Raw genomic sequence first — 24,732 nt, 5'->3', positions numbered from 1 at the left:
TCCCCTCGGATAATGGTAGGGGTCCATGGCATAAAAGAAGGGAGTGGAATCCCTGGTGTAGAGGGGGATGGGTGGAGACGGTTGGTACATGTTTGGTTAAAGGGATTCAGGCTACAGGGAGATGGGATTGTAAACTTCAGCCATGATTGAATGGTGGAGCAGACTTGATGAAGCGAATAATCCATTTCTGCTCCTATATCCACGATGTTTGTGTGTGTGTGTGTATGTGTTTGTGTGTGTGTGTTTTTTGACTCCTATTTTTTTTGGTCTGCAGGACAAGCTTCTGTCACATTCTCCATGGCCAACAGCCAGATCCAGGAGAACGTGGTGAGTGAAGTCAGCGATACAAATTCAGCTCCAGGCCACACCCTTCATCCTCAACTAATAGTCCAACGTCGGTAGGAGGGGGAGGGGGAGAAGCAGTGCCTCACTCGTTCTGCAGAGGCCTGTGTCCAATTTCACTGAAGGTACAGGAGGGGGATGTTTAGGAGGAGCATCACCCTATAGTTAACCAATGCAGAGTGTGATGGGATAGTGTAGAGGAAGCTTCACTCTGTATCTAACCCCTCCTTTCTCTGTCCTGGGAGAGTGTGATGGGACAGTGTAGAGGGAGCTTCACTCTGTATCTAACCCGTGCTGTCCGTGTCCTGGGAGAGTGTGATGGGACAGTGTAGAGGGAGATTCACTCTGTATCTAACCCGTACTGTCCCTGTCCTGGGAGTGTGTGATGGGACAGTGTAGAGGGAGCTTCACTCTGTATCTAACCTGTGTTGTCCCTGTCCTGGGAGTGTGTGATGGGACGGTGTAGAGGGAGCTTCACTCTGTATCTAACCCGTGCTGTCCCTGTCCTGGGAGTGTGTGATGGGACGGTGTAGAGGGAGCTTCACTCTGTATCTAACCCGTGCTGTCCCTGTTCCATTGACCGGGTGCCACCCATACCCAGATGTTTGGCCTCTTCAGTGCCCTCCAGATTGGGGCAATATCTGTACACAGGTACCTCTCAGCCTCATCTCAATCTGATCTGTCATGTATCTCAGGTCACTCTCTCCGTTTCTCTCTCACTAGGACATTGCCACCGTCTACCAGATCTTTGCAGATGAGGTTCTTGGATCTGGACAGTTTGGTATAGTTTATGGAGGTGGGTAAACTTTCAACTTACAGTATAACAGGGCAGAAGTACAGAGGCTCAGCTGGGGCCCATCAGCCTGGTGTTATCTGCTCAGCTTATGGTCTTGCGCTTAATTTAATGCTTGTCGATGCTGATTATATAATTTGCTTTATTGCACTACATGTCATTTTATATAATGTTTGCCTTTGTTTATGTTTAATTATGTAAAATTGTTTGAATTTGTGTTATATTTTTATGACTTTATTGATACACCTTGGAAATAATTTGGAAGGTTATTTTAGCTCAGGTGGTCGATGGTTGGGTTGAGTTGTTCTCTGATCTTCCCAATTTGCTTGCAAACATTTTGTCACCCTGCAGGAGACATTGTCAGTGTGCTGTTAATTGTACACTGACGACGTCTTCCCGTATGGTGATGAAACGTCTGCAAGCAAATTGCCAAGATCGGAGAACAACTCAACCCAACCTGATTTACGTGTCCTTGCCATCTATGAGCCTGCACCTTAAAGTAGGAAAGGTGCGATATAAATAAAGTTATTAATTGCTTACCTGCACTGCTGTTTTGCTCTGACTTCTGCACTTTATTCAGAATCAAAATCAGGTTTAATATCTCTGACGTTTCTTGTGAAACTTGTTGTTATGTGGCAGCAGTACTTTGAAATACATAGTAATAAAAATTACAGTAAGAAGTGTATATGTATTTATAAAAGTAAAATTAAGTAAGCAGTGCAAAAATAGGAATAAAAAAGTAGTGAGGTAGTGTTCATGGATTCAATGTCCATTCAGAAATTGGATGGCAGAGGGGAAGAAACTGTTCCTGAATCATAGTCATAGTCATACTTTATTGATCCCAAGGGAAATTAGTTTTCGTTACAGTTGCACCATAATTAATTAAATAGTAATAAAACCATAAATAGTTAAATATCAATATGTAAATTAAGCCAGGAAGTAAGTCCAGGACCAGCCTATTGGCTCAGGGTGTCTGACCCTCCAAGGGAGGAGTTGTAAAGTTTGATGGCCACCGGCAGGAATGACTTCCTATGACGCTCTGTGTTGCATCTCGGTGGAATGAGTCTCTGGCTGAATGTACTCCTGTGCCCACCCAGTACATTATGTAGTGGATGGGAGACATTGTACAAGATGGCATGCAACTTAGACAGCATCCTCTTTTCAGACACCACCGTCAGAGAGTCCAGTTCCATCCCCACAACATCACTGGCCTTACAGATGAGTTTGTTGATTCTGTTAGTTTCTGCTACCCTCAGCCTGCTGCCCCAGCACACAACAGCAAACATGATAGCACTGGCCACCACAGACTCGTAGAACATCCTCAGCATCTGAGTTATAGGGAAAGATTGAAAAGGTTAGGACTTTATTCCTCAGAATGTAGAAGACTGAGAGGCGATTTGATAAAGGTATACAAAATTATGAGGAGTATAGACAGGCTTTTTCCACTGACTAACTATGGGTTAGATTTAGTTTAGATTAGATTATGAGGACACTCGGTCCTCGTTTATTGTCATTTAGAAATGCATGCATTAAAACATGATACAACGTTCCTCCAGAATGATATCACAAGAAAACACAGGACAAACCAAGACTAAAACTGACAAAACCACATAATTATAACATATAGTTACAACAGTGCAAAGCAATACCATAATTTGATAAAGAGCAGACCATGGGCATGGTAAAAAAAAAAGTCTCAAAGTCCCGATCGACTCATCATCTCACGCAGGCGGCAGAAGGGAGAAACTCTCCCTGCCGTGAACCTCCAAGCACCGCCAACTTGCCGATGCAGCACCATTGGAAGCACCCGACCGCAGCCGACTCTGAGTCCGTCCGAAAACTCCGAACCCCCAACCAGCCCCTCTGACACAGCCTCTCCGAGCACCATCCTCTGCCGAGGAAGGGAAGGCCCCTATACCCTGAAATCTTGAAAGGGAATACGGAGGATTATTCCAAGGCAGGGAGGGAAGAATCCAATAAAAGCCCAGAGTTAATGGCTCCACAAAGACAATTGCCCAACCAGATGCTGCCCAATCCACGAGCAGGAGGAGGAACAGCCCTCAGTGATTCCTCTGTATGCACCCTGGAAGCTTGGGTTAAGGGTGAAAGGTTGAAAGTTTAAAGGGAACATGAGGGGAAACTTCACTCAGAGGGTGGTGAGAGTGTGGAATGAGCTGCCAGCACAAGTGGTGCACGTGAGCTCGATTTCAATGTTTAAGAGAAGTTTGGATATTACATGGATGGTAGGGGTATGGAGGGCTGGTGCAGGTCGATGGGTGTAGGCAGTTTAAATGGTTCAGCATGGACTAGATGGGCCAAAAGGCCTGTTTCTGTGCTGAACTTCTCTATGACTCTATGTACGCTGGCACTGGAAGCATGGTGGCACCTCTGGGCTGACCCCAACATATCCCCAGACAGTGTTGGTCACTGACACAAACCAACGCCTTTCCGGGTATGTTTCAACGTTTGTGCGACCAATTAAGCTCATCCCTATGGGAGTCCGATGTGGCCTGAGCATTTTTCTTGCAGGACTCTGCTGAAATGTGACCAGAACCTCACCCAGCTCTTCCACCACCTCCTACTGTTGCCCCATCGAGATGAAAGCTGGCATGGGTCCAGGAGTTGGTGCAGCACCAAAGTTCAAAGGAAATTTTATCATCAGAAGTGTATACATATCACCACATACAACCCTGACATACATTTCCTCTGGGCATACTCAACAAACCTATAGAATAGTAACTGTAAACAGGATCTATGAAAGACCAACAAGAGTGCAGAAGACAACAAACTGTGCAAGTGCAAATATAAATAAATAGCAATAAATAACGAGAACATGAGATAAGGAGTCCTTAAAGTGAGATCATTCACTGTGGGAACATCTCAGTGGATGGGCAAGTGAGTGTAGTTATCCCCTTTTGTTCAAGAGCCTGGTGATTGAGGGGTAGTAACCGTTCCTGAACCTGTTGGTGCATGTCCTGAGTCTCTCATACCTTCTACCTGATGGCAGCAGCGAGAAAAGAGCGTGGCCTGGGTGGTGGGAATCTCTGATGACGGATGCTGTTCTCCTGCAACAGTATTTCTTGTAGATGTGCTCGATGGTTGGGAGGGTTTTATCCATGATGTGCTGGGCTGAATCCACTACCTTTTGTAGGATTTTCTATTCAAAGGTATTGGTGATCCCACACCAGCACCACTGGTACTGAGGCCAAAAGACCTGAGCCTCCAACCTGATGGCATGAACGTTGACTTCTCAAACTTCCGCTAATGCCCCACCTCCCCCTCGTACCCCATCCATTATTTATTTATTTATATACACACATTCTTTCTCTCTCTCTCTCCTTTTTCTCCCTCTGTCCCTCTCACTATACTCCTTGCCCATCCTCTGGGCTTCCCCCCTCCCCCTTTTCCTTCTCCCTGGGCCTCCCGTCCCATGATCCTCTTGTATCCCTTTTGCCAATCACCTGTCCAGCTCTTGGCTCCATCCCCTCCCCCTCCTGTCTTCTCCTATCATTTCAGATCTCCCCCTCCCCCTCCCACTTCCAAATCTCTTACTAGCTCTTCTTTCAGTTAGTCCTGACGAAGGGTCTCGGCCTGAAACGTCGACTGTACCTCTTCCTAGAGATGCTGCCTGGCCTGCTGCGTTCACCAGCAACTTTGATGTGTGTTGCTTGAAATTCCAGCATCTGCAGATTTCCTCGTGTTTTCGTACCTGGGAGTTCCTGTGTGTTTCCAATATAGTGTCTGGACATCTTTTCAGATGTCCTCTGTCAAAGATAGCTCAGAGATCTCTTGAGTTGAAGGAGGGAGGGGATACGATTTGTGGTTTCTTTTCAAGAGGGAATTGGCTAAGTAATTGAAGGGAAAGGTCATAGATTCATGGAAAACAGGCCATTTGGCCCATTGAGTCTATGCAGACCGTCCTGGGATCGAGGCCCAAAGGTCGAAACAGAAGTCCAGAGGTCGAGGTCCGTTGTCTGGAATCGAGTCTGTGCGGGTTGGAGCCCAGTGCCTGAAGACGTGAATCTGAGTCGGCTGGGGTTAAGGGAGGGTGTGTGCGCGTGAGTGGGAGGGAGGAATGGGGCTTGTTCTGCTGCCGTTGTGTTCTGAGTTGTCCTGCTGAGCATTGTGGGTACGCGATGTTGGTGACACTTGCGGGCTGCCCCCAGCACTGCCTTGGGTGTCTTGCTCGTTAACGCTAATGATGCATTTCACTGCAGTCCCACCCAAAAGTCTTAGGCACCCTGACTATATAGATGTGATAAGACTTTTGCACAGTGCTGTATTTGTCAAGGTGGAGTGGAAAGCAAGTTTGTAAATCTGGCGGGAGCAGAAGATGTTGGGAGCGCCACGGGAGGGGTGTGGGACAAGTGGCGGAGAAGGAGTGCCAGGGGTAGGGGCAGGTGCGTTTGCAGACACACCCAGCCCTGAGACACCAGGCAAGGCAATTTGATTCCAAACAATTGGTTTATTGATCATTACAGAAAGTCTCTCTGGTGCTTCCTGCTCCCTCCCCTCTCCCTTCCCCATTTCCCAACCATGATTCCCCTCTCCCTGTCCCCTCCCACTCTCAGTCCACAAGAGAGACCCAGATCAGAAGCAGGTTTATCATCACTCACACATCATGAAATTTGTTTTTTTTTTGTGGCAGCAGTACAGTGCAATACATAAAATTACTACAGTACCATGCAAAAGTTTTAGCCACCCTTGCTACAGATATGTGCCTTAGAAGTTTGCACAGTACTGTATGTTTTGATATATGTTTGATAAATGAACTTGAATTTTGAATCGAGCACCCGCTTAGGAGAATGAGCAAGGAGGTGGTATTAATATATGGACAGAACATAAATTGTCAACAGGACACGGTCTGTTATGGTGATGGGACTCCAGTACATTGGATGAGTCTTGCAAAGAGCTAGCACGGGGCCCGATGGGCTGAGTGGCCTCCCTTCTCAGGTTGATGCCTTTGCCCTTCATTTCCAGGCAAGCACCGAGAGTCCAGCCGGGACGTGGCCATCAAGGTGATCGACAAGCTGCGATTCCCGACGAAACAGGAGAGCCAGCTCCGCAACGAGGTGGCCATCCTTCAGGTCAGCTGAGCGCGAGCGGGTCGCCCGGTCCCGCCGTAAACCCTCCCTCATCGAGATGGGCGGTGGCGTGTTGACGGGGGGGTAGGGTGCCTGCACTATACGTGAGGCCATAAGGTACCAGAGCAGAATTAGGGAATTCGGCCCATCGAGTCTTCTGCACTGTTCTATCATGGCTGATTTATTAACCTTCCCAACCCCATTCTCCAGCCTTATCCCCGTTACCTTTGATACCCTTACTAATCAAGAAATAAACCTCTGCTTTAAACATACCCAATGGCCTTCACAGCCATTTGTGGCAATGATTTCCACAGATTCACCACTCTCTGGCTGAAGAAATTCCTCCTCATCGCTTTTCTAAAGGGTCTAGTATTCTGAGATCGTGCTCTGTGGTACTAGACTCCCCCACTATAGGAAACATCCTCTCCACATCCATCCTATCTAAGTCTTGCAATATTCGATAGGTTGCAATGAGATCCCCCACCTCGTTGTTCTAAACTCCTGTGAGTACAGGCCCAGAGCCATCAAACACTCCTCACACAGTAACCCTTTTGTTGCCGAGACCTTCTCGTGAAGCTCGTTAGGTAAGGGGCCCAAAGCTGCTCCTAGTACTCCCAAGTGTGGTCTGACTGATGCCTTTCTCCTCCTCCTCCTGCAGGGCCTGTGTCACTCCGGAGTGGTCAACCTGGAATGCATGTTCGAGACGCCCGAGAAGGTCTTTGTCGTCATGGAGAAGCTGCACGGAGACATGCTGGAGATGATCCTGTCCAGTGAGAAGGGGCGACTGCCAGAGAGGATCACCAAGTTCATGATCACACAGGTAACTGGCCCTTCCTGTCAGTTGTCGAGGGAGTCAGCACGGTTTAAGGCCCTTCCGCCCCAACGAGCCCATGTCGCCCAATTACGTCACGTGACCAATTCGCCTGCCAACCGGTATGTCTTTGGACTCTGGGAGGAAACTGGAGCACCCAGGGAAACCAGTGCGGTCACGGGGAGAGCGTACAAACTCCTCGCAGACAGCGGCGGGAAATGAACCCCAGTCACTGGTTCCGTAATGTGTTACACTCACCACTGTCATGATTCTGCCTCACTATTTCAGGGGCAAAATACAGACAACGGTGATAAACATAGAAACATAGAAAATAGGTGCAGGAGTAGGCCATTTGGCCCTTCGAGCCTGCATCGCCATTCAGTATGATCATGGCTGATCATCCAACTCAGAACCCTGTACCAGCCTTCCCCCCCATACCCCCTGATCCCTTTAGCCACAAGGGCCATATCTAACTCCCTCTTAAATATAGCCAATGAACTGGCCTCAACTGTTTCCTGTGGCAGAGAATTCCACAGATTCACCACTCTCTGTGTGAAGAAGTTTTTCCTCATCTCGGTCCTAAAAGGCTTCCCCTTTATCCTCAAACTGTGACCCCTCGTTCTGGACTTCCCCAACATCGGGAACAATCTTTTTGCATCTAGCCTGTCCAATCCCTTTAGGATTTTATACGGTTCAATAAGATCCCCCCTTAATCTTCTAAATTCCAGTGAGTATAAGCCTAGCCAATCCAGTCTTTCATCATATGAAAGTCCTGCCATCCCAGGATCTGGTGAACCTTCTTTGTACTCCCTCAATGGCAAGGATGTCTTTCCTCAGATCAGGGGACCAAAACTGCACACAATACTCCAGGTGTGGTCTCACCAAGGCCTTGTACAACTGCAGTAGTACCTCCCTGCTCCTGTACTCGAATCCTCTTGCTATAAATGCCAGCATACCATTCGCCTTTTTCACCGCCTGCTGTACCTGCATGCCCACTTTCAATGACTGGTGTATAATGACACCCAGGTCTCGTTGCACCTCCCCTTTTCCTAATCGGCCACCATTCAGATAATAATCTGTTTTCCTGTTCTCGCCACCAAAGTGGATAACCTCACATTTATCCACATTAAGTTGCATCTGCCATGAATTTGCCGACTCACTGTTAGCATCATCTTCGTTCTGCCTGCACAGTCTGAGGTCTACTCTACACCGCCCCCACTCTGTTAAGTACTCCCAAAACTTGTTAATCAAAACAGGAACTTCAAAACTCTCGGCATCTACAATGAAGGATCCTAACCATCCAGGACATTCCCTCTTCTCATTAGAGCCATCAAGGAGGAGGTGCAGGAGCCTGATTCAGATTTGTCTCCTAGAGTCATAGAAAAGTGCAGAAACAGGCCCTTCAGCTCATCTAGTCCATGCCGAACCACTTATAGCTTGTCTACTCCCATTGACCTGCACCAGGACCATAGCCCTCTACCCCTCCCTTCCAAACTTCTCTTAAACGTTGAAATCGAGCTTGCATGCACCACTTGTGCTGGCAGCTGGTTCCACACTCTCATCACCTTCTGAGTGAAGAAGTTTCCCCCATGTTCCTCTTAAACTTTTCACCTTTCACCCTCAAACCATGAACTCCAGTTGTCGTCCCACCCAACCTCGGTAGAAAAAACCTACTTGTATCTACCCTGTCTGTGCCCCACATAACTTTACCTCCGTAAAACCTCCTCTCAGGCTCCTACGTTCCAAGGAATAAAGTCCTAACCTATTCAATTTTTCCTCCAGACCTGGCAACGTCCTTGTAAATTTTCTCTGAACTCTTTCAACCTTACTGACATCTTTCCTGTCGGTAGGTGACCAAAACTGCACACAGTACTCCAAATTATGCCTCACCAGTGTCTTGTACAACTTCAATATAACATCGCAACTCCCGTACTCAGTACCTTGATTTATGAAGGCCAATGTGCCGAAAGCTTTTTTTATGACCCTATCTACCTGTGACACCACTTCAGTGAATTATGTACCTGTATCCCTTTGTTCTACTGCACTCTTCAGTGTCCTATCATTCTCTGTGTAAGACTCACCATGGTTGGTCCTACTGAAGTGCAATGCCTCGCACTTGCACGTCGAAGCATACAGTGAAGTGTATCGTTTGTGTTAACAACCAGCCAACACACTCGGGGATGTGGTGGTGGGGTAGCTACACTTTCTAGTGTCAACATAGCATGCCTACATTGTTCGGAAGACAACACCAAATGCTAACAAACCAAACACAATAAGCACCAAATCCAGGCGCATTTCTCCCTCCTCTCTCTTTCTCTGGGCATTGGGTCCTTGTTGGTCTTTTTTATAACGGGGTTCTTTTGGGTTTCTTTGTTTTGTGTCTGCCAGCGAGGAGACGAATCTGAAGGCTGCATACAGTGTACATACTTTGATAATAAAAGCAACACACACAAAAGTTGCTGGTGAACGCAGCAGGCCAGGCAGCACCTCTAGGAAGAAGTACAGTCGACGTTTCGGGACTGACGAAGGGTCTCGGCCCGAAACGTCGACTGTACCTCTTCCTAGAGATGCTGCCTGGCCTGCTGCGTTCACCAGCAACTTTGATGTGCGTTGCTCGAAATTCCAGCATCTTCAGATTCCCTCGTGTTTGCGTTGATAATAAATGCACTTTGAAAGCTTTAGGAGCAGTTTCTTCTCCTCCTCCATCATACTTCAGAAGGGCCATGAAGCCACGGACACTTCGTCCTTGGTCCTCTTTTGCTGTATTTGTGTAGATATTTGTTTAATTTACAATCATTTTTATGTCCTGTGCTGAGCTGCTGCAAAAAGCGGATTATGAGATGTCACCAATTCAGATTTCACGCAATCCTTCAAAGATCCGGCAGGGAAGCAAAGCAACATTATTGCCCTCTCACAGGCCAACATCAACACATTGTACAAGAGCATTAGACAAGGCCATTCGGCCCATCGAGTCTGCTCCACCATTCTATCATGGCTGATTTATTATCTCTCTCAACCCCATTCTCCTGGTAACCTTTGACACCCTGACTAATCAAGAACCTATCAACCTTCCCCTTTAAGTATACTTGGCCTCTTGACCTTTATCCTCTGGCTAAAGAAATTCCTCCTCACCTCTGTTCTGCACACTTCTATTCTAAGGCTGTGGCCTCTGATCCCAGACTTTCACACTATAGGAAACATTCTCTCCATACCCACTCTATCTAGTTGAGGGCAGCCATCAATCCCAGGGGATCATGGGTTTGTGCCTCTGCTGGACTGTGTCCTCTATCTAGGCCTTTCAATATTCAGTAGATTCCGCCCCACCTCTCCTCTGCTTATTCTTGGTTACACTGGGCCGATTCTGTTGTTCGTATGCTCTATATCAGACACTGGAAGCAGACTCCATCCTGAGCTGGTGGGCAATGGAAAGATCTGAGGATGTTCCCTAAGTTTCTCTGAGAGAGTTCGTTAACTCCGCAGCCTCCTGGCCAAGATATTGAAAGTGGGCGAAGAAGCACGCGATTATCAGAGAGCGCCAACTCTTGTTCTACGCGCCTCCTCACCCCGCCTCACCTGCGACGGAAGCGGCCTCTGTGGAATCCCGCTCCCGCCCCCCCCACCCCCAAACCCGAAACTCTGGGGCGGAAGCAAGCCCCGAAGAGATGCCTATGTAGAGGTTTGGTGACCTTTGACCAAAGATGCCACCATCTTAATCTCCTGCTCCACCCATTTCCCAAACTTGGCACTGCCCTCCTGTCATCTCAGATCCCAATCACCTCAGAATCCTTTCTCACCATTCTCCTCCTCCTCCTCCTCTCTGCTGGCCATCCTGCCTCTCCTCTCTCAACCTTGATACAGCTTTTCAACCCAAAACACCGACAGTTTCTTTCATCCGATGCTGACACAATTCCTTCCCTCCCTCCTCCCAAAGGTGACACAATTCCTTCCCTCCCTCCTCCCAAAGGTGACACAATTCCTTCCCTCCCTCCTCCCAAAGGTGACACAATTCCTTCCCTCCCTCCTCCCAAAGGTGACACAATTCCTTCCCTCCCTCCTCCCAAAGGTGACACAATTCCTTCCCTCCCTCCTCCCAAAGGTGACACAATTCCTTCCCTCCCTCCTCCCAAAGGTGACACAATTCCTTCCCTCCCTCCTCCCAGTAGTGGCAGTGCACGGCCTCAGAAAGCAAAAGAAAAGAGATGAGGAATTTGCTTGGCCAGAGGGTGGTGAATCTGTGGAATTTATTGCCACAGATGGCGATGGAGACCAAATCATTGGGTATATTTAGAGATTGATAGGTTCTTGATTAGTCAGGGTGCCAGATTTTTATCAGGGAGAAGGCAGGAGATTGGGGCTGAGAGGGAAAATAAATCAGCCATGATGGAATGGTGCAGCAGACTCGATGGGCTGAATGGCCTAATTCTGCTCCTGCATCTTAAGGTCACCAGTGCTACTTGCTGAGTTCCTCCAGCATCTTTTCGCCTGTGAGCTGAGAAGCAGGATGTTTGATCTGGTCGCTCCCAGGGTTTTGTATTTCCACATTAAATCCCATGCTCGCTCGCGCGCGCGCGCGCTCTCTCTCTCTCTCTCTCTCTCTCTCTCTCTCTCTCTCTCTCTCTCTCTCTCTCTCTCTCTCTCTCTCTCTCTCTCTCTCTCTCTCTCTCTCTCTCTCTCTCTCTCTCTCTCTCTCTCTCTCTCTCTCTCTCTCTCTCTCTCTCTCTCTCTCTCTCTCTCTCTCTATCTCTATCTCTCTCTCTCTCTCTATCTCTATCTCTATCTCTATCTCTATCTCTATCTCTATCTCTATCTCTATCTCTCTATCTCTATCTCTATCTCTATCTCTATCTCTATCTCTATCTCTATCTCTATCTCTATCTCTATCTCTATCTCTATCTCTATCTCTATCTCTATCTCTCTCTATCTCTATCTCTCTCTCTCCCCATTATACCTTGACTCCTTGAAGCAGCTCTTTAACAAGGCGGTACCTCTCACTCCCACAGATCTTGGTTGCTCTCCGCCACCTGCACTTCAAGAACATCGTTCACTGCGACCTCAAGCCGGAGAATGTGCTTCTGGCATCGGCCGATCCCTTTCCCCAGGTGGGTAGCCACGGTGACCAAGATGGCGGCTTATCACTGCTCCATCTTGGGTTCCTCAGACTGGTTTGGTTCCAATCCTTCCACCCAAAAACCGGGCACTCTATCCACTCAATACCGGAGTCGAGTGGCCCTCGGAGTATTTGTCGGCCGGGCGTTTGGCTGTAGAAGAATCAGTGGGTGCTAGACGAACTCCCTCTGTGAGTTGAATAACCGTCGGGAGGCCCAGGGGAGAAATGGAGTCTGAAGCCCGGTTGGGTTAGGTAGCCAGGGTAACGCCCAGGCTAAATGGTAGGGCTGTTGAAACTTGTGATACCAGTTTATAACTGGAGTGAACCAGCAACCTGCACCATTCCATAATGCGGGTGTGGCGAAACTCGTTGAGAATGTACGCAATAATAATCTTCTAAAAGAACTAATCTTTCTCCTGTAATTTTGAGCAGAGGTTATTACTGCTTAATGAACGAGTAACAATAGTTACGGACATTTTTATGGAAAATGGTTGCCCTGTTTCTTATTTATGTGTATTTATGAGGATGATGGTGAATATTGGTCGCCCAGGTAGTTGTTGGAGTTTCTCTCTAGGAGTGCTCACGTTTATATAGGCCCTGTTTGCTTACCTCTGTCCTGATTGGCTACCCCTTCAGTTGACCTTTGAATTCTATTGGCTGGTGTTTCTTTGGCTTTTAGGGGTTCATAGATGGCACCTATTTCGATCTCTTTACAGAGTTATCAGGAGAGAAAGCAAACATATCAAAATAGATGCCATCTACGAGTCCCAAAGAGCCAAAGAAATGTCCAATGGAATTCAAAGGTCAGCTGAAGGGGTAGCCAATCAGGACCAAGGCAAGCAAACGCAGGGGGGTGGGGGTGTTGTAGAGCTATAAAGAACACGAGCTCTCCCCAGAGAGAAACACCAACAACTGTGCACTGAGGAAGTCTCATCGACTGGTGATGAAACATCTGCAAGTGAATTGCCGAGCTCGGTGAACACCACAACATCAAATGTGTATTCATTGTCTGGGTACGAATAAAAGTGTAACAGAGACACTGACGTAAATGGAATATCCTGAAAAATCTCTTCAAAAATTACTAATCTTTTAAAATACAATTGCATTTATAAACTGTGTTGTTACTATAACCATTTACTACCCAAATACTGATGTGTACACCAGGTCTGCCACCTCTTCAAAAAGTATCAACCAACGTCACAAGTTCTCACAATCATCTCACGGGACAAGACGGAGTGAGGTGTTTCCAGTGGAAACGTCTCACTGCTTTTTGGGTTGTAAAAAGCCATTCGCTGCTTCATTTGGGCGTAAAAATAATCATGGTGTATCATTTTATCGTGGGTGGGGTTTAAAGAGTTGAGGGGCGGCACTGCACGCAGCACACCAACAAAATTCTTGGCACCGGTGCCACAGGTTCTCCACCCCTGCTAGAGGTAATGGCCTGACCTGATTGTAATCTCAACTCCACATACCTGTCACTCCTTTTCTTTACAGAAACCTAACTGTCTCTTAGATGGGTCCTGCCCCCGGGGAGAAACTATCGCGGACAGTGGCGATCCTCTGCAGCCCCAGGGTCAGAGAGGTTCTCCAATGGCATAGGGATCCTGGCCCGCTGAGCTTCCCACACACAAGAGGAGAGTGAAGCAATTGGAGTCTTAGCCAAGGCTCACCTCACTCCCCAGTTGTACCCCAGAGCAGGGCTGGGAGAAAGATTCCTGTTGGGACCCTCTTTATTGCAAATGACTAGAATCTGTGGCCCCCAGTGTTCAGAAGTGGGTCAGGGACTTCGAAAGGTGTGCAGATTCTCTCTGCTTGGTTCACTTGGGTGTTGAAGCCTGATTAGAGAAAACGCAACTACAAATAGAATCCTGGAATTAAAACCTTGCAGGAGATAATGGCCCCGTTTAAAAACTGGGACAGGGTATTTTCAGTGATCGAATCTTATCAGCTGTTCTATGTTTGTAGATGTCGCTGTAATCTCTAGGTGATTACAAACTAGGGTGTCTGTTAATCTCCACGTATTTCACACTTGTTCTCTCCCTCGCACAAACACACACTCACACATACTGACTTGCTCTCTCTCTTTGCCACCCTCACTCCTTCCTAATGTCTCCTCACCCCTGCTCTCTCTCCTTCCCTCCTCACCTCCTCCTGCTCTCTCCTTTCTTCCCTCTCCCTTCTGTCTGTGCTCTCTCTCCCCCCTCTCTCCCCCTCTCTCCCCCTCTCTCCCCCTCTCTCCCCCTCTCTCCCCCTCTCTCCCCCCTCTCTCCCCCTCTCTCCCCCTCTCTCCCCCTCTCTCCCCCTCTCCCCCCTCTCCCCCCCTCTCCCCCTCCCCTCTCTCCCCCTCTCCCCCCTCTCTCCCCCTCCCCTCTCTCCCCCCTCCCCCCTCTCCCTCTCTCTCTCCCTCTCTCTCTCCCCTCTCCCCCCTCTCTCCCCCCTCTCTCTCCCTCCCCACAATCCCCCCCCCACCCACACCACCTTGGCATGACTCCCGGTTCTCAGGTGAAGCTCTGCGACTTTGGCTTTGCACGCATCATCGGGGAGAAGTCGTTCCGTCGGTCGGTGGTGGGGACGCCAGCCTACCTCGCGCCCGAGGTGCTGCTGAACAAAGGCTACAACCGCTCGCTGGACATGTGGTCAGTCGGGGTGATCATGTACGTCAGCCTCAGCGGCACGTTCCCCTTCAACGAGGACGAAGATATCAATGACCAGATCCAGAACGCTGCCTTCATGTATCCCCCCAACCCCTGGAGGGAGATCTCGCATGAAGGTACGTTACCGTCTCCGTATCGGACCCGAACCACCCCCGCTGTTTCCCTGAGCAACACACGGTCAGTGCTGCTGGAGCTCAGCAGGTCAGCAGCAGCGGTGGAGAGGATTATCTAAGCCATGCTGTCTGTGCTTTAGGAGGGGTGATGAGACAGTACGAAGGAGAATTTACCCTCGTACAGCACTGTGCAAAGCCCTTAAGCACACATATATACAGCTCGGGTGCCTAAGACTTTTGCACAGTACTGTATTTGTCAACGTGGAGCAGAGAGTGAGTTTGTAAATCTGGCAGGAGCAAAAGATGTTGGGAATGGTGAGGGTGGAGCGCCGCGGGAGGGGTGTGGGACAGGTGGCAGAGAAGGAGTGCCAGGGGGAGGGGGGTGGTACAGGTGCAGACTCACCCAGCCCTGAGACACCAGGCAAGCCCACTTGATTCCAAACAATCGGTTTATTTATCATTGTAGAATGTCTCTCTGGTGCTTCCCGCTCCCTCCCCTCTCCCTTCTCCTTTTCCCAACCATGATTCCCCTCTCCCTGCCCCCTTCCCACTCTCAGTCCAAAATAGAGATCCGTGTCAGAATCAGGTTTATCATCACTCACATCTGTCATGAAATTTGCTTATTTGTGGCAGCAGTACAGTGCAATTCATAAAATTACTACAGTACTGTGCAAAAGTCTTAGGATTCTATATACAGTTTATGCCTAAGAGTTTTGCTCAGTACTGTACCAAACACAACCGTTCCTGTCCTGGGACATTCCCAGCACCTCTTCAGACTTTCTGCAGTTTTCTGACCTGTCGTGATCTGTTCTGTCCTTCAGGCATCGACCTGATCAACAATATGCTGCAAGTGAAGATGAGGAAGCGATACAGTGTGGACAAGTCCTTAAGCCACCCTTTCCTGCAGGTAACGTCCTGGACGTGTTGGTTGAAAATCAGTCAGGCCAGTGGTAATGCCGAGCCCAGATGTTCTGGGTTCAACGCCACCCTGCCAGGCCTGGGCCCATCACCTCCACTGCCACAGATGTGTGACTTTGCGGTCAAGCACACCTGGAACCTCCCCCTCCCACCTCCCATCCACCGCTTTTTGAAGCTTCTGGTCAATGCTGGTGTAACCTGGGTGGGGGCGATCCTGTCATCGGTCCTTGACTGACATCACAGCTCCTGGCTGACAAAGCCTGTCGACACTACATTCTTAGCAGAGGTGGTAGAGTGAGCTTTGGACAGGTGCACGGATCAGAAAGGCTTGGAGAGACGTGGCCAAAATGGGACGATCTCAGATGGGGCTTTCTGTCAGGTAGGAGATGTAGAAACCTGAAAGGACGTGCTACCGGGCTCAAAGGACAGCTTCTACCCCACTGTTCTAAGGCTATCGAAAGTAAGGAGTTACCTGTCTGTAAGGAGTTTCTGCCTTCTCCCCATGACCGCGTGGGTTTCCTCCGGGTGCTCAGGTTTCCTCCCACAGTCCAAAGGTGTACTGACCATAAGACAGAGGAGCAGAAGTCGGCCATTCGGCCCATCGAGTCTGCTCCGCCATTTTATCATGAGCTGATCCATTCTCCCATTTAGTTCCACTCCCCCGCCTTCTCACCATAACCTTTGATGCCCTGGCTACTCAGATACCTATCAATCTCTGCCTTAAATATGATTATGAAGACACGTAATGTTCTTTTATTGTCATTTAGTAATGCATGCATTAAGAAATGATACAATATTCCTCCGGTGTGATATCACAAAACACAGGACAGACCAAGACTGAAAAAACTGACAAAAGCACATAATAATAACATATAGTTACAACAGTGCAACAATACCATAACTTGATGAAGAAGTCCATGAGCACAGTAAAGTTCAAAGTTTCTCAAATGTCCCACATCTCACACAGACGGGAGAAGGAAGAAAAACTCTCCCTGCCATGCCGACCACAATCCGACTCTGAGTCATCCGAAAACTTCGAGCTCTGATCAGCTCTCCGACAATGAGTACCGAGCGCCATCTCTGTCCAAACGATTTGACCTCCTTCTCGGTTGCCAAAAGCAGGCAAGTCCGGGGATTTTGAGGCCTACCCTCTGAAAGATTCCCAACCACACAGTAACAACAGCAGCGAACGGGCGTTTCAGAAATTTCTCCAGATGTTCCTCTGTGATTTCACATCCATTCTCCATCAAATACACCCAATGACTTGGCCTCCACTGCCGCCCATGGCAACAAATTCCATAGATTCACCACCCTCTGACTAAAAAAATTTCTTCGCATTTCTGTTCTGAATGGGCGCCCTTCAATCCTTAAGTCATGCCCTCTCGTACTAGACTCCCCCATCATGGGAAACAACTTTGCCACATCCACTCTATCCATGCCTTTCAACATTCGAAATGTTTCTGTGAGGTCTCCCCTCATTCTTCTAAATTCCAAGGAATACAATCCAAGAGCGGACAAACATTCCTCATATGTTAACCCTCTCATTCCCGGAATCACTGTAGTGAATCTTCTCTGTACCCTCTCCAACATCAGCACATCCTTTCCTAAATAAGGAGACCAAAACTGCCCACAGTACTCCAAGTGAGGCCTTACCAGCGCCTTATAGAGCCTCAACATCACATCCCTGCTGCTATACTCTATTCCTCTAGAAATGAGTGCTAACATTGCATTTGCCCTCTTCACCGCTGACACTGACCAGTATGTTAGTTGGTTAATGTCCCATGAAAGGGTCAGATTAAATTGGGGGTTGGCTGGGCGATGTGGCTCCAGGGGCCAGAAGCCTATTCTGCTCTGTAAATAAATCAATCAATCCAATTTTCGGTTACAACTATGGGTGCTTACTAACTGCAACATCATTAGTGAAGTTCCTGAAGCTTTGCTGTGTCACTTCTGCACTCTGTGACTCTTTGCAATTCCCTGTTACCACATTAGCACAATCCACATCCCTGGTTGCTAGTTATTGGTCCTCACTAGTCTTTTCACGACAACAGTTGGGCATGAATGCACTTCGTGTGTTTCCAGTTGTATGAATCTGTGTATTAGCAACCCCTTTCTGTCCTTGCTCCCTGTGTGTCCCCGAGACCTTTTGATACATAGAAACATAGAAACCCTACAGCACCATACAGGCCCTTTGGCCCACAATGCTGTGCCGAACACGTACTTACTTTAGAACTACCTAGGCTTACCCACAGCCCTCTATTTTTCTAAGCTCCATGTACCTATCCAGGAGTCTCTTAAAAGACCCTATCGTATCCACCTCCACCACCGTCGCCAGCAGCCTATTCCACGCACTCACCACTTTCCGTAAAAAATTTACCCCTGAAAGTAGGAACAGAGGAGATGTCAGGGGTAGGTTTTTGTATAATGGTGACTCCGGTATGGTTACTGTGCTGATGGACCAGTTGGGATTGAATTGAATTGACTTTATTACTTACATCCTTCACATACACGAGGAGTAAAAATCTTTACCTTTCGTCTCCATCTAAATGTGCAATCTATAGTAATTAGTAATGAATAGTATGTACAACAGGACAGTCAGTATAACATAGAAATACAATTGTATCAGTGTGAATTAATCAGTCTGATGGCCTAGTGGAAGAAGCTGTCTCGGAGCCTGTTGGTCCTGGCTTTAATGCTGCTGTACCGTTTCCCAGACGGTAGCTCCTGGAACAGTTTGTGGTTGGGATGACTCGGGTCCCCAATGATCCTTCGGGCCCTTTTTACGCACCTGTCTTTGTAAATGTCCTGAATCATGGGAAGTTCACAACTACAGATGCGCTGGGCTGTCCACACCACTCTCTGCAGAGACCTGCGATTGAGGGAGGTACAGTTCCCGTACCAGGCAGTGATGCAGCCAGTCAGGATGCTCTCAGTTGTACCCCTGTAGAAAGTTCTTACAATTTGGGGGCCCATACCAAACTTCTTCATCCGTCTGAGGTGAGAGGTCTGTTGTGCCTTTTTCACCACACAGCTGGTGTGTACAGACCACGTGAGATCCTTGGTGATGTGTATGCCGAGGAACTTAAAGCTGTTTACCCTCTCAACCCCAGATCTATTGATGTCTATAGGGGTTAGCCCATCTCCATTCCTCCTGTAATCAACAACCAGCTCCTTTGTTTCTGTGACATTGAGGGAGAGGTTGTTTTCTGCTCAAATGCTGTGGTGACATTGAAATGAGTTATAACTCGTCACTACACACACGACGCTACGCTGCCACGCTGCCTGAATCTCGGTTTCCATGTATCTTGGTACACGTAACGATAGTAAACCACTTACAGAATCTCTCCGGTAACTGGCCACCTTTTCTGATCTCTGACAACCCCCTCCTCTCTCTCTCTCTCTCTCTCCCAACCCAGGACCACCAGACCTGGCTGGATCTGCGAGAGCTGGAGTGCAAAATGGGGGAGAGGTACCTGACCCACGAGAGCGACGACTTGCGCTGGGAGACGTTCGCCCTCAGCCGCTCCCTGCAGTACCAGCCCCACAAGGCCAGCCGCCTGCCGCCCGCCGCCAGCTGGAGGGAAGAGGACGGACAGGGACTCAGTGAGAGAGTCAGCATCCTGTAGGACTGTAACGACCGCTTGGCCACCTGCGAAATGTCCCCTCATCCCGCCCCCTCCACCCTCCGTTCCGCACCCGAGAAATCGGCCGCAGATCGGAGATGGCGTCGAGGCTCGACGATCAAAATACCTCCCTCCTGACGAGGCAGCTCTTGGACCTAGACAAAGTCCCTGCCGTAACTTTGAGCGAATCTGTCTGTTCCCAAGTAGGCGAGATTGTATCATGGTGGATGTACGGACACAAACACAAGATTCCTGAAGCAGGCCTGTGGAAATCCGACCTTCTCTTGCCTCCCATCTCATGCGGACATGACCTCTCCTGGGAGACCTGTTACAGAACGATGCCTTCTCAGAGAGTGGCCATAAGCTATTTGGTTTTTGTTGTATTTTTACGTAAATTATGGTTAGTACAAGCAAGAACCCCTCCTTCCTTGTTCCTCGCACCGTAGCTCCTCGCCAACACGAGCCTCGATCCAAACGAGTGCTCCTCGGGGGGGCACTCTGTACTGCCACCGAGCTTCAGCCCGATGCCTGCTCATAGCTCACTCCCTCAGCGGGGTTCGGAGGGCCACAGTGGTTGTGAGGGGCGGGAGGGAGAACTTGTACAATGTTACTTCCTCTCTTGTACCCCGCGTTCTTCTCCCCTCCCTTCCCGTTCTATCGGAAAGCTCGGTTGACGGTGAAGTTGGGATGCAGCCCCCATCTTGACCCAAACTCGCGCCGGCCTTTGATGTGGCGTGGAGCCTTACCGTGCTCGAGGGAAGGAAGGGTACTTTTCTGGGCGGCGTGTAGAGGAAAGGCAGAGTTCCTTGGTCATGTACAACCTCCCAAGAACTGATTGGAATGGGATTGAGAGGTCGTGAGGGAGGGAAGTTCTTAGTAAACGGTAGATCCTACAGTACAAGACACATGTAGACCCCAGCTGCCTTAGGAACTCCACAACCACAAAGGAAGTGCATTCACACTGTATATCTGCCATGTTTCCTGATAGATTTCTATATTTATAACACATTGTACAAACCTGAGACATGAAAGCAAACTGAGATTTTCGTTGCTGCCAGTAGGATTCGGTGGTTAATGGCGTGTGATGGGAAGTGGGACCCCACCCTGGGGGAAATTTGTTCATGTTTTTTTTAATTTATTTGTGACGGGGATGGCTGGTACCTGGGCTGGAGGCAGCGTTGCACGACCGCTTGCGCAGGCACTGCGTACGCGCTAGAGGAGACGGTAGAGGCAGGTACAATGGCGTTTTGGATGTATGTGGACAGAGGAGGCCCGGAGAGAGATTACAGCGCAGTACAGGCCCTTTGGCCCACAATGATGTGCTGTAATCTCTGAGGTCAATCTAACCCTTCCCTCCGGCATAGCCCTCCATTTTGACATTATCCATGTGCCAATCTAAGAGTCTCTTTTCAAGTGGTTCGATTTACTCTCGGAGAATGTATACAACGTGAAATTCTTACTTTTCACAGACAACCAAGCAACAAGACACCCTAGAGAATGAATGACAGTAACGTCAGTAACCACCCCCCCCCAGGCACAAGCAGGAACAGAAACATCGACCCTCCTCTTCCCCCTCCCACCGCTCACCAGCAGAAGCACTTTCAAAACCCCTCCCACCATGCAAGCCATAGCAAAGGTCCCCAAATGCCCCTAATGTATCTGCCTGTACCATCACCGCTGCCAGTGCGTTGCACTCACCCAGCTCTTTCTGTTAAATAAAAAACTACCTCTGGCATCCAAGGTCCAAGATTCACGAGCAATGGCACGAATGCGGGCAAGTGGTATTTTAAGTGAGGCGTCCTCTCTTCTCCGCCCCCCCCCCCCCATCAGGCAGAAGATACAAGGGCTTGAAACCATGCTCTGGCAAGTCACTGTCCTTCAGGAGCTGACCCAGAATGATTCCCCAATGCTCGGGGGGGCACGTCGTTACCGCCAGTCGGTCCCCACACGTCGCCAGAAACACGTGAAGGGAGGCTGCAGTGAGCCTCACCTTTTGCTCTCCAGGCCAACTGATGGGGACTCTAATGGTACCCCAGCACGGCGGCACAGCAGATAGAGACGCTGCCTCTTCTCACCAGAGACCCGGGTCCGATTCTGACCTCCAGCGGTGTCTGTGCGGAGTTTGCACGTAAGCCCTGCGGTCCTCCCGCGTCCCAGAGGCCTGGGGGTGGATGGGTCAGCTGGGCACTGTAAGTCGCTCCTGGAGTGGGCGTTAAAGGCTCTGGGGGTGGGGGTAGATGAGAAGGTGGGAAGTATAGGAGGAGATTACTGCAAATGGGTAGGTGATACTTGTTGGGCTGAAGAGCCTGTTTTGTTGTTGTATCTCTCCTTACAGTCCAGCGACCCGGGTTCAATTCCCGCCGCTGCCTGTAAGGAGTTTGGATGTTCTCCCCATGACCACATGGGTTTCCTCCGGGTACTCTGGTTTCCTCCCACAGTCCAAAGACATACCAGTTGGTAGGTTGTAAGTTGTCCCATGATTAGGCTAGGGTTAAATCAGGAAAAGCTGGGCGGCGCAGCTCAAAGAGCGTGAAGGGCATATTCCACCAATAAATTAATCAATTAATTAATCCCCACAAGAATATTAGGGAAGACCTGCTTGGTCAGAGAACCCATCTTTTACATTGGACATTAAACCAAGCCTCTTTCTGTCCTGAGGTGGGGCCCTGACCTCCCCTCAGTTGCGGCCTGGCCCACCTAGCTTAAGTTTACTCTGGATCCCAGAACCCAGAACAGTCCAGCAGAGTACAGGCCCTTCGGCCCACAATGTGATGCCCACATTTCAACCTACTCTGAAATCAATCCAACCCTCCCCTCCCACATTGCCGCCAATTTAAATGCCCCCACCCCCAGTATCTATATCTGCGTCGGCCGCCGCCCCTGGCAGGGCGTTCTACACGCCGGCCACTCTCTGTGTAAAGGACCTGCATTCTCTGAGGTGGGCAGATAAGGTCCCAGGGTAAACACTGTGAAGAAAAGGCAGTAGGATCATCCCCACCACTCTGGAACCTCAACCAGCAGCTCGTCATTTCATTAGTTGCTCGCGGGAGATTGGCTGCTGCGTTCCCGTGCAAGTGATTACTCTGTAACGTTTGCTTTTGTGTCGGTGATGGGACAGCAAGCCAGGTGAGCAAACGCAAATTTTGTTAACTACTATCAAACATGGGTCTTTTTTTTAATCGGGAGATACCCAACACACTGCACCACCTAGCAACCCACGAATTTTACGGAGCAGACTCGATGGGCCGAATGGCCTACTTCAGCTCCTATATCTTAAGGTCTAATTTTACCCTAGCCGAATCACAGGACAATTTACAATGACCAATTAGCCTACTGACTGGCACGTCTTTGGAATGTGGGAGGAAACCAGAGCACCAGGAGGAAACCTACTTGGCCGCAGCGAGAATGCACAAGTAGCGGGAATCGAACCCTGGATCTGTCATCGCTGGTGCCGTAAAGTGGTTGTGCTAACCACTATGCTACCGTGGCACCCCTAATGGGTCAACAGAGTTTCCCAGTGCAGGATCTCCCCAGCTTCTGATGCTCACCTGTACTTCCAAACAATCTCCCACAATATTATTAAAGTTAGTGGTCCGCAGACACTCAGTAGCCCCTTTATGAGGACCTCCTGTACCTAATAAAGTGGCCACTGAGTGTATGTTCATGGTCTTCTGCTGCTCTGGCCCGTCGACTTCAAGGAAAATGAATTGTGCATTCAGAGACGCTGTTCTGCACACCACTGTTGTAACGTGTGGTTATCTGAGTTACTGTCACGTTCCTGTCAGCTTGAACCAGTCTGGCCATTCTCCTCTGACCTCTCTGGGTGTTTTCACCCACAGAACTGCCACTCACTGGATGTTTCTTGTTTTTCCACACCATTATTCTCTGCAAACTCTAGAGCAGGAGTTCCCAGCCGGGGTCCACGGACCCCTCATTTAATGGTAGGGATCAGCCGCATAAAAATAGGTTGGGAACCCCTGTTCCAGAGACTGTTGTGCGTGAAAATCCCAGGAGATGAGCAGTTTCTGAGATACTCAAACCACCCCATCTGGCACCAACAATCATTCCACGGCCAAAGCCGCTTTGATCACATTCTGACGTTTGGCCTGAACAACAACTGAACCTCTTGACCGTGTCTGCATGCTTTTATGCTTTGAGTTGCTGCCACGTGATTGGCTGATTGGATATTTGCACTAACGAGCAGGGGTACCTAATAAAGTGGCCGCTGAATGAACATACTATCAGAGGATAGAGCAAGCTTTCTCTCGCTCCCTCCTCCATTCCTACCAACGTCAATGTGCTTTTGATGACATCCATTCAGTACTACCATATCGAGTGGTTTGACATGGGCGTCTGTAAGATGGTCAGGCACCAGGTTACCAGAGAGTGTGAGAGCACAAGGACACGCGTACACCACAGGCTCCCCTTCCTCCCCAGGCACAGCGGCGTGAGCTGCCAAGCCGGATGGCTCCCAAGGGGCTGTGTCTGGGGAGCCAGCCTTAGTGGGCCACTTGACTGCGGAAGGCGTCGCAGTTCATCTCGGCCGAGATTGGTTTGGGAAAAGGATCATTGGAGAGCGGGGGCGGGGGGGATCCCGGGTGATTTTCCACAATCCACTCCAAAAGGTTGTCAGGGTAAGGTTGGCTAAAACCTGCTGGCGGCACCTTCAGTTGTAGACTCGTTACTGGCGTGTGTGTGCGTGTCTCTGTCTGTCTGTGTCTGTGCTTATGTCGGTGAACAAATGCGTCAATGTGTGTATCTGTGAGCAAGTGTGTGCGTTTGGGAGTGAATATTTCTATGGGCGAATGTGTGAGTGTGTGTGTGACTGTGTAAATGAGTGTGTGTGTGTGACTGTGTAAATGAGTGTGAGTGTGTGTGTGTGAGACTGTGTAAATGAGTGTGTGTGTGTGTGTGTGTGTGAAGATTTGCCCATCCCAGCCTCTGTATCTCAGTTTCTGTCTGCTGAGTCTCCGGATATCGTTCAGCTTTGTTTTATTTGTAGAAAACGTACTTTGACCTGTTCAATAAAGATGATTTTCAACACATCCATGCTCGATTGTCAGATTTTCTGTAGTGCTCCGGTGGCGGCTGTCCCGTGTTTCCATCAGCTGAAGGATTCTGGCTGCAGCTCGGAGTCAGAACCAGGTTTAAGGTCACCGGCGGGTGTCGTGAAATTTGTTAACTTCGCAGCAGCAGTTCAATGCCTTATATAAGATCACAATGCCTATTAAAAACTGTGAGTCACAGTAAGTAAATATATTAAATAGTTAAATTTAAAAATAGTGCA

At 49.0% G+C, this 24,732-nt stretch overlaps 1 protein-coding gene across 1 annotated transcript in view; it reads left to right on the top strand.

Annotated features, from left to right (window-relative positions):
• Positions 1–24,479, top strand: part of prkd2 (protein kinase D2) — a 158,016-nt gene extending 133,537 nt beyond the window's left edge. Inside the window, exons 11-18 of the mRNA XM_072269841.1 lie at positions 275–327; positions 1,066–1,138; positions 6,116–6,222; positions 6,878–7,039; positions 12,031–12,129; positions 14,640–14,907; positions 15,726–15,811; positions 19,239–24,479. Coding sequence (XP_072125942.1) covers positions 275–327; positions 1,066–1,138; positions 6,116–6,222; positions 6,878–7,039; positions 12,031–12,129; positions 14,640–14,907; positions 15,726–15,811; positions 19,239–19,448 — 1,058 coding nt within the window. The 3' untranslated portion in view covers positions 19,449–24,479. The remainder of the gene's footprint in view (positions 1–274; positions 328–1,065; positions 1,139–6,115; positions 6,223–6,877; positions 7,040–12,030; positions 12,130–14,639; positions 14,908–15,725; positions 15,812–19,238) is intronic.
• Positions 24,480–24,732: the final 253 nt, after the last annotated feature.

This window comes from Mobula birostris, chromosome 10, assembly GCF_030028105.1.
Source record: "Mobula birostris isolate sMobBir1 chromosome 10, sMobBir1.hap1, whole genome shotgun sequence".
In the NCBI taxonomy this organism is placed as follows: domain Eukaryota; kingdom Metazoa; phylum Chordata; class Chondrichthyes; order Myliobatiformes; family Myliobatidae; genus Mobula; species Mobula birostris.
This window is presented reverse-complemented; position numbering and strand designations above follow the sequence as displayed.